The sequence below is a fragment of the Capsicum annuum genome, chromosome 5 (assembly GCF_002878395.1).
Source record: "Capsicum annuum cultivar UCD-10X-F1 chromosome 5, UCD10Xv1.1, whole genome shotgun sequence".
Taxonomy (NCBI): domain Eukaryota; kingdom Viridiplantae; phylum Streptophyta; class Magnoliopsida; order Solanales; family Solanaceae; genus Capsicum; species Capsicum annuum.
The window spans coordinates 213,030,070-213,040,513 of record NC_061115.1 but is presented as its reverse complement, the minus strand read 5'-3'; the positions used below and the strand labels follow the sequence as shown (position 1 = coordinate 213,040,513).

Here is a 10,444-nt window from a genome sequence, read left to right as displayed (position 1 = left end):
ATGACAAGTAACGGTTAAATAATCATTTTTATTTACAGCACGACCAAGATCAGAAGTTAGGGACAATCTACATTGAATATTTTTTAACAATGTTGATAAATAAAAACAATATTGTGAATGAAGTCTAAAAATATCAGACCGACAAGTAGTTCTAGGAATACCGTTAAACATAGGATTATAAATTGCTTGTATAACGAATAAAGACATCAGAAGAAGGAAAATTAAAAGGCAAACAACCCACAGCTACCATTTTAGCTATTTCTTCCCGGTCCCTCAATTTATTATACTTTTTCGCTACGTGACCGGTTGCTGGGTCCATTCTAGTTTGCGTTGACCCACCAACATCCCCACCACCTTTTGCAATATTTAACTCTCTTTTGTGATCTTCAGCTACATGTCTCATTAACGTATCCGTACCCCCTTACTTGCCTCCACTTCTATGCTTATATATTTGTTGACAAATATTGCATTGCACCTCAATATCTGATATACGTTCAAAAAATTGCATGCAATACTAGTTCTTTTACGAGGTTTTGGGGCACTGGGAGGACGGGAAGGGAGATTAACTGATTCAGATCTAACGTTAGCATCTCCTACTGCGGGTGTCTCAGCAATATTTTCATTATCTTCGTCTAAATTAACCGCATCTACTTCATTTTCTTCTTCTATACCGTAATTTTCCTGAGCTTCTACATAATCTATATCGTGAGCACCTACACCTATTTCTTCCTCAAAAGGTGTACCAAACGGTACCGGAGGCAAAGGCACACGGGTATATCTACTACTTGAACTACCTCTACCGCTAGTAATTCGCTTTTTACTACTACTACTACTACCACTTCTGGGATAAAAATTTTTAACACCTTTAGTAGCGAAGTTTCTTAATTTATCCATAATATAAATTAAATTAAACTAAAAATATTTAAAATACACAAATATAATAAAATTAAATATTAAACAATTAATACAATAAATAAAAATTAAACGTAAGAGATGGAACGACAATATCAAATTTTGAAAGTATCCGAAGATTGCGACTTTAGAAACTTTCGCTCTTACTTTGTAAACGAAAAATTAAAAAATTAAAGTGAACACTTTAAGAAATTAAATATATTGAATATTTGAGAATTGAGAATTGAGATTTGAGAGAGAATGAGATTTGAGAGAGTGAAAAATTATGTGAAAAATGATTTGAAGTTGTAGGATATTTATAGATTTTTTTGGGGGATTAAAAAATATTTTTTAAAGTTTTTTTTTTTTTTTAATAAATGAGCCCAAACTAGCCATTTGGACCCAAAAACGGCTATATATCCGTTGGGCCAACGGCTAGTTTGGCCTAAAAGCCAAAATCTCATTTTTTTTTTAATTTATTCGGGTCGGGCTGGGCCGGTTAACCGACGGGCCTGGACTAGGCTTGATCCCAGCCGAGTTAGCCGGGCCCATTTTAAAAAATAACCGACTCGAGACTCGAAACCCTAAAGCCCTAGGACTTACCAGGCTGAATCAAACCCGGCTGGGTTAGTTACGAGGATCGAGTCGGGCCAAGTTGGCCCGACCTACTTGACACCCATAGTCAAAACTGACTTTCATCTAAGCAATTTTTAAAATTGTCAAACACTTCTAAAAACGAAAAATGACTTTTAAGCCATTTTAACAGACTTATAAGCTCTTACAAACACCCTCTTACGCAAACAACCTCCACCCCAACCCCCAACCCCTCAAATGCACCACCCCAACACCCCTTCTACCCTCCTAACCTTACACCCCATCAAACCCAAAAGACCAAAATACCCTTCCCTCACCCCACCTTCTATTGCCAACTAGCTCATCACTAGATCAACCAAAGACACTTCACGAATCCTTCTCACACTTAGTTTCACCCCTCCGCCAAATATAAACACTTAGAAAATTTTCATAAAATGCCTAGTCTTACGTGTCCGCCTTGTAATAATATGAAACTCTTCAAGGATTTCCAGCCATAGCCAGCCACATCACTACCAATTTCCCCCACCAAAATGCACAACCACCAATCAACCACTCCTCCCACCACCCCCACCAACATCTCCCTAACCACTTTTTCAGCACCTTTTATCCTCCTCATCACAACCATTTTCTCACTTGTCATCATCCTTACCTTCTCCTTCTCCCCTTCCACTACCACCCTTCCTTTCCCCCCCTACCCCCACCCTTACACCCCATCAAGCCCAAATGACCAAAACACCCTCCCCTCCAACACCCCACCCACCCCACCTTCCATTGCCTATCTCATTACTGGATCAACCAAAGACACTTCAAGAATCATCCGTCTGTTGTTTTCTATATACCATCCAAGAAACCAGTATTTACTTCATCTTGATAGAAAAGCTACTGATGTTGAACGTGAACATTTAGCACTTGCTGTTCAGTCTGTGCAGGTATTGTTTTTTACATAACCGTTGTGTCCGAGTCAATTTTTGTGTGCCTCCACTAAATCCACAGCAACACATATCACATACACCCTCCGTTCACTTGTACTTGTCACATTTTAAATTAGACACATTCATTAAGAAAATAATTATTGACATTGTTATTTTACTACAATATCCTGTATCCCTATTAAATGATGCTTGTCATTGTGTCTTGATGTTAGTTTGGAGAATAAGCAGTTAATGGTAAGTATGAAAACAAAAGTTTTCATTTTTTGATGCGTCAAGAATGAAAAGTAAAAATGGAAATTTAATTAGGAAATAAGTGACGAGGAATTTTGAACGGAGGGAGTAGTGACTTTTTGTCTATGCTTGGAAGAATCATGCAGTGTTTTTTTGTCTATGGGATTTGAACCTGAGACCTGAGGCTCTCAACCCACTTTATTGACCACTAAGCTACACCCTTGGGTGCGTTTTTGCAGGTTTTTACGGCTGCAGAGAATGTAAATGTTATTGGTAAAGCTGATTTTCGATACTCGTTGGGGTCTTCTATATTGTCTGCTACACTTCATGGGCTTTCCATACTTTTGCGACTTTCCAGTTCTTGGGATTGGTTTATTAATCTATCAGCTGATGATTATCCACTCGTTACTCAAGATGGTAATATCATTTTTGTTAGTACTATTTATTGTTTCTTGCACTTTGATTATCGTTTTAGTTAGTGAGTAGTGATTGTTCTGTTTTAGTATGCTTTGTCATGCATTTTTGTCTTGATTTTTTCACTCCCGTTGTTTTCTTTTTCGAACTGATTTGTAATCCTTGTACTTGAGCTGAAGGTCTAGCGGAAATAGCCTCTCTACCTTGTAGGGATAAGGTCTATATATATACACACTACACTCCCTGACCCTACTTGTGGGAGGACTACACTGGGCATGTTGTTATTAAATTAGGGGTAGGGGAAGGAGAAATGGGGAAGGGGATTACTAAGCGGGGAATCGATTTAGCTTGTTATCTTAGTTTTTGTTGTTACTATTTACTGTTTCTTGTACTTGATTATCGTATTAGTTTGTGATAGTGATTGTTCCACTTTAGTATGCTTTGTCGTGCTTTCTTTAGAATTTTTGTCGAGACTTTGTCACTCCTGTTGTTTTCGAGTTACTTTGTAATGCTTGTAATTGAGACGAGGGTCTATCGAAAACAGTCTCTATCTTGTAGGAGTAAGGTATGCATACACGCTACCCTCCCAGACTCTACTTGTAGGATTACATTGGGTATGTTGTTGTTGTTATATTGGGGGGGTTGGGGGTGGGGGGTGGGGGGTGGGGGAGGAGGATAGGGAAGGAGATTATAAGGTGGGAAATCGAATCCTCATCAATACGGTGAAAGTGTAGAGCCAACCAACTAAGCTATTGAGATTCCTTGAAAAGGATTTAGCTTTTATAAATGTTAGTTTTGAACTAAGTTGCTCGGACTCGGGTGAGGGTGTTTGATACGGGTACAGATCTAGAGGTCGGATCCTTCACGGTCTCAATTTAAAGATTCGGGGATATGGATCTAGGGATGGATACGGGTGCGGGGATTCGGCAAAAAATAATTTAAATATCTAAAATAGAGTTATAAAACATAAATTATGAGATATTATATGAAAAACTTGAGGAGAAAATATTGTCCAAGAAGAAAATCTTGGAAGGAGATAAAAAGAAAAGCAATAACATAGAAATTTCTATATATAAGGTATTCTATTTCTTGCAATTTCACCTTAGCTTTTGTTTTGATTACAAAATTTCTTTAATTTTTCTGGACTTTTCCAGTCGATTTTCGTCAAAGTACCGAAAACTGGTTGACCAAATCAGGTACGGATCCCACATCCACACCCACACCCACACCCATGTCGTGTCGACACGGGTGCGGCACTGAAAGTGAAGAGTCCGAGTAACTTAGGTTTTGAATTTCTTTTGCTATCTACTCTTTGAGCTTTTTGAGTGTCGAATTCCATGTTTTTGTGGTAGCCAACCAACTGAGCTATTAAGATTCCTTGAAAAAGTTTTAGCTTTTATATTTGTTCGTTTTGAATTTCTTTTGCTAGCTTCTTTTTGGGCTTTTTGAGTGTCGAATTTCATATTTTGTGGTAGCTGACCAATTGAGCTACTAAGATTCCTCGAAAAAGACTTAACTTTTATGTTTGTTAGTTTCAAATTTCTTTCGCTAGCTACTTTTTGGGCTTTTTGAATGTCGAATTCCATATTTGAGGTGGCTAACCAACTGAGCTACTAAGATTCCTCGAAAAAGATTTAACTATATATTTCTTTGTTTTGAATTTCTTTTACGAGCTATTTCTTGGGCTTTTTAAGTGTCGAATTCCATTTTTTGTGGTAGCCAACAAACTGAGCTATTAAGATTCCTCGAAAAAGATTTAGCTTTTATATTTGTTCGTTTCAATTTTTTTTTGCTAGCTTCTTTTTGGGCTTTTTGAGCATTGAATTTCATGTTTTGTGGTAGCTGACCAATTGAGCTACTAAGATTCCTCGGAAAAGATTTAACTTTATATTTGTTTGTTTGAATTTCTTTTGCTAGCTACTTTTTGGGCTTTTGAGTGTCGAATTCCATGTTTTGTGGTAGCCAACAAACTGAAATACAAAGATTCCTTGAGAAAGATTTAACTTTTATATTTGTTCGTTTCGAATTTCTTTTGCTAGCTACTTTTTGGGACTTTTGAATGTCTAATCCCTTATTTTATGGTAGCTAACCAACTGAGCTACTAAGATTCCTTAAAAAGAATTAGCTTTTACGTTTGTTCGTTTCAAATTTCTTCTGCTAGCTACTTTTTGGGCTTTTTGAGTGTTGAATTCCATGTTTTGTAAGTTTAGGATCTCAATTGAAATCTTATCTAAGATTGATTTCGTGAGAAGTCGAAAAACTATGTGAAGGGGAGCTATCTTTAAACTGAACTTGGTGGACATAGTTACTTGGTATTTGTGCAGGTGGGAGGTAGCAGGTACCTCGTGGAATTAGCTGAGGTACCCGCAAGCTGGTCCAAACACCATGGTTATTAATAAAAGAGTTATTTTTAAATTGGCCGAAGATATTATTCATGCACTTGGTGCAATTTGTTTCTTGGAGACGTTTGTTAGAAATAGTAGAAAAAGTTCATTGATATTGGTAACTTTTTTATAAATAGAGATGTCTAACCCAAAAAAGTTCATTTGTATTTGGGTTGGCTTACCGTTAGATTTTCCATCAATGAATTTGTGTAGTTGAAAACATATCTCCTTATGCCGGGCTATTTCTTTGGTGATGAGTGGTTACCGTTGTTTTGTAATGCAAATTGTTGCCATGGAACTGTGCTGTTGGATGTGTTTGGACTGGTTGCGCTAGATGATCAATACACCATACCATTGAACTTTTCTCCTTGCTTTCTGTTTGGTGATGAGTGACGACTGATGAGTCACGTGGTGCAAATTTTTGTTGATTTTCAGATCTTCTACACATTTTATCATATCTACCCAAGGATCTTAATTTTGTCAACCACTCGAGCTACATCGGTTGGAGAGAGTATGACAATATCCTTCTCCTGTTATATGTTTTTCTCTATGTACAGAAGGATATGAACATGTGGATAGCATGTGCTTCTAGGGTTTAGTAATACTTCTATTTTCGATTGTGTAGGTCAAAGAAGTTGAAACCGATAGTTGTGGATCCAGGGCTCTATCTTACAGAGGAAAGTGAAGTATATTATGCCTCTCAAAAACGGGAACTGCCAGATGCTTATCGATTATTCACAGGTGAGGATACTGATAATTATTCTATCTGCATCAATAGACAATTTTTGGTGTGAATTGCTTGTGCTTTTTTGCCTTGTGATCGAAAATTTTCTTTTTCTTGATATGGAGGGATAACTATAAGGTTAGAACAAGCATACCTTCTGTTAAAGAGAAAGGAGTAACGGCTAAAATAGACTAAGAGGATTCCATTCGTAGAAGATGTACTAGGGGGTGGAGTCTTGGCCAGTCAAGAACTCGCACTTTCAGAAGATGTAGGTAACATAAATGAGGATGCTGATGTGTGGGCATAGTAGAAGAGACAAGATTAGGAACGAAGATATACAAGGCAAGGTGGGAGTAGCCTCTGCGGTGGATAAAATGCAGATAAAGAGGCTAAAATGGTGCATACGTTGTTAAGAGGAGGAGCACAGATATCCTAGTGAGGAGGTGCGATGAGTTGGCGGTGACAGGTTTCAGGCGATGTAAATGTAGACCAAGGAAGAATTGGAGAGAGGTGATAGGTCATGACGCCTCTTCAGCTTTCCAAGGACATGACTCTAGATAGGAGAACATGGAGGTTGAGAATTAGGGTAGATGGTTAATAGGTAGTCGCGTGTATTCTCTCTTTCTCGTGATAGAGCAGAGTTCTAGTTTGGACTTGTTCCCTTACCCAGTGTTACGATTATTACACTAGTGTTATCTTATTGTTCGATTTTATTACTACTGTTCTTTATTTTACTTTAGTTATCTCTAATATTTTTACTGTCAGTACTTTTCTTTCTTCAATATTTTCATAATAACTTTTTGTTCTTGCATTTCTTTCAAACCGCTGTCTGAAACCCCGGTCTATCCAAAACAACTTCTCTACCTCACAAAGGTAGGGGTAAGGTCTGCATAGACCCTCTCTCCTAACCCCACTTTATTATTGTTGTCGGAGGAAATCTTTTGGAGACAGAGATCCAGAAGTTTACGGTTATTTGGTAGTAGCAATCTCTGCTTGTAGGAGAACTTGTCTCAGAATCTCTGAGTGAGATGTTCATCTATTTGCGAGCGGGAAGTGGCGGGTTCATTTTTGGTGTGAAATTGTAGCAGCAGCATCTAGCTGTTTTTGAATGCTCCCTTTTGATGAATGTTTCTAAAAATGAAGAGAAAAACTAATCCTGTCCAAACACCTTTTGTTCATGGACAATTTTTAATCAGCAAACATGTTCTCAAGACCTCCACGAACTAAAAATAGAACTTTTTACAGTAAGTTGTGACGGACCAGAACAGTGGCCCCTATTACAACATCCTCTATCACAATTAAGGCTGAAATGTCTATCTGATGGAGTTTCAAGCAACGCTCCTAATTTAATAATTCCATAAGATGCAATGAACCCTGACTGGTATAAACTAGAGATTGGAGCATTGTAAAGAAAAGATTACCTGTAAAGTCATGAAAAACCGAAACAAAGACGACCTGGAAAATCTGTTGCTGGTGGGAGGTGGCAAGTATCCTGTGGATTTAGTCGAGGTGCGCAAATGGCCCAGACACCACGGTTATCGAAAAAAAAGAAAGATGACCTGGAAAGTCATGAAATAAAAGAGTAAAGAACGTTGGATTATACCTCTTTAGGCAGCATTAGAAGTTGTTACTAACTATTAAAGGGAGAGTATAATTTTGATGTAAATTGTGAATAGACGTATGAATATCTTTTGCACCATTTATAGCACTCTTCAGATCAGTGCCAATCAGTGAGAAGGAAGTCCCTGGCTTCCTGGAGAACTTTCCGAAAGATGAGCCAGCAGATGTCTAATTTAAGTTTTCCCAGGAAAGAGTACTGGTTTTGCCAATCATGGAAGAACTATACAGTGTGATCGAATAAAGGAATTGTAACACAGTTTCTGAAATTTGTAGGCCTCTCTACTTCTTCGGAAGTAGTAGTATGGACTGCATACATTTTACCCTCCCCAGACCCCACTTGGTGGGAACTCACTGGGTATGTTGTTGTTGTTGAAGAGGAACATTTTTCACAGGCATATGTTCAGAGCTCAAACGAAAATTTTGATGCTTACGCAGTATTTCTTTTGAAATTATTGAAAAACATCTAGAAACAGGAATCAATAATTAGTTAATTCGAAGAATTAAGTGGGATAGGTTTTAGTGAACCAAACACCTAAGCCTTAGCTACAAAATAATTGCTTCATTAACTTATTCCAAAGGTGTTGGATCCCTATTAACTTAGTGTACCATGATGTAGACATCCCGACTATGTTGGGTTTTAAAAAAAATTCCATGATGGCTGAAGGTAAATTCCTATGTTGCTCGGACTCTTCAAAAATGTCATCGGGTGCGTGTCGGATCCTTCAAAAGTAATGCATTTTTGGAGGATCCGACACGGGTGCGGCAACATTTTTGGAGAGTCCAAGCAACTTAACGTAAATTCCATCTTTATGCATTCTGTTCCTTGTCCACCTTAATTTGGAGGCACATGGCGAGAAGGTAAATGTCAATGGCCAGATAATGAAGGATTAGTCCAAGTGTTTTACCTCCTTTTGTAGTTAATATTTTTTTAGCAATATGCCAAACAAGTGACCTTTGAAAACCAACAGATACTACCAAAGAGAGCACCTTTAAGTTATCGATCAAGTCTGAATGATACAACTTGCCTAACAAGCAAAGGTGTGAAGGAAGATGATTTAGTACCTCTACCTCCACAGGTTACCACATTAATGTTACTATCATGTTGTTTATAGTCTAAAAATGACGGAGGAATAGGTTACAATTGACAAGTGAGGCTAGCTCTAGTGGTTGAGCATCTCTATCAACCTGGAGGGTAAGGGGGAACAATATTGATCCTCCTGATGAAGTGTGGTGGCGTGAAAATTTTTGACGAAAATTATGATTTCACCGTAGGAGTTTCTTGATGGAGTTACTGCCACTCATATATGAGAAATCACTTATCTGTCTAAGCAATACTGGATCTTATTTCTTGCAATGTTCACAAAGCATAGGCTAGTACAATCTCCTTGTGGTTACTTACTTACTTTTTTTAATCGGATGTTCGTCTTTGTCCACTGTCAAAGCCTAAAACGCCTGATTGACAAGACTCCTCGAAATGCCATTACTTTTTTCACTATTTCGTTTCTGTCTGTACTGTATCTTCTTATTTATCTATGTTAATTACTAGAAGGTACAAACTTCATTAAACATTGCATCCATAACCATTGACTAATATGTTCTTACTGTAGGGTCATCATCTGCTATTTTGAGTCGAAAGTTTACCGAGTTCTGCATCTTAGGCTCAGATAACCTACCTAGAACTCTGTTATTGTACTTGTCAAACTCACCATCCTCAGAATCTGTATATTTTCCAACCATCTTGTGCAATTCGCGGAAATTCAATGGGACAACAATCAACCACAACATGCAGTATTCCGCTTTTAACTCCAGATCACAAGCTCGCCGGCTCAACTCAAGTGACTTCAACGACATGGTGATGAGTGGAGCAGCATTTGCTTTGCCATTTAAGGCAGGCGATCCGGTTCTTGATAAGATCGACCATGAACTTCTCCACCACAACCGTGACGAACCAGTGCCAGGCGGGTGGTGTTTAGGCGACAATGAAACTAACAAATGTACCGTCTGGGGAGACGTTGAAATCTTAAGACCGGGTTCCGGAGCAAAGAGGCTTGAGAAAAAATTTCTTCATCTTTTCTCTAATGGATCATATTTGAATGATCAATGTCAATATGAGAAGAGCTCCTCCAGATGATTTGACATAGCAAATTAGACAGAAGATGTAACACGAGGTACTCATCAAACCACTTGTAATGGTACTAAATTTAAGTCTCAGCTAGCCAATTCTTTCATTGGAAGCCTATTGTTGTGTGAAGTCTTTTTGAGTGTCAGATTAATGAAAATGTCTGCCATTGCAATGGAAGATCATTGTGATGAAGAGCTATTATTATCAATAGGTAAAACAACAACATATAAGTATAATTACACAAGGTGGGTAGTGGCGGAGCTCGGATTTTCAGTAAGGGGATTCATAAGTGAACATACGAACTAACTGAAGGGATTCGACATCTACTATATATATATATATATATATATAAAATGATTTTAACCATGTATATATAGTATAATTTTCTGTTAAGGGGGTTCGGATGAACCCCTATCCCAAGTGTAGCTCTGCCCCTGATGGTGGGGTATGCGAATGGTACAGTGTACGCGGACTTGCGTGTTGTACTCTTTTTTTCCCTTCTCCTTGAGGCAGAAATAGTAATAGAAATGGT

The 10,444-nt window shown here is 38.0% G+C and overlaps 1 protein-coding gene across 1 annotated transcript; it reads left to right on the top strand.

Annotated features, from left to right (window-relative positions):
• The first annotated feature begins 1,818 nt into the window (after nucleotides 1–1,818).
• LOC107871246 (beta-glucuronosyltransferase GlcAT14B) lies at nucleotides 1,819–10,089 on the top strand. Its single transcript, XM_016718128.2, has 5 exons — nucleotides 1,819–2,414; nucleotides 2,888–3,065; nucleotides 5,882–5,957; nucleotides 6,072–6,187; nucleotides 9,398–10,089. The coding sequence occupies exons 1-5, from the start codon at nucleotides 2,016–2,018 to the stop codon at nucleotides 9,919–9,921; spliced, it is 1,293 nt and encodes a 430-aa protein (XP_016573614.1). The 5' UTR covers nucleotides 1,819–2,015; the 3' UTR covers nucleotides 9,922–10,089.
• Nucleotides 10,090–10,444: the final 355 nt, after the last annotated feature.

Coding starts and splice junctions, on each gene's coding strand:
- LOC107871246 (XM_016718128.2), top strand. CDS start 2,016: ATGCACAACCACCAATCAACCACTCCTCCCACCACCCCCACCAACATC. Junction 3,066..5,881: donor TCCACTCGTTACTCAAGATG/GTAATATCATTT, acceptor GTTGATTTTCAG/ATCTTCTACACATTTTATCA. Junction 5,958..6,071: donor AGCTACATCGGTTGGAGAGA/GTATGACAATAT, acceptor TCGATTGTGTAG/GTCAAAGAAGTTGAAACCGA.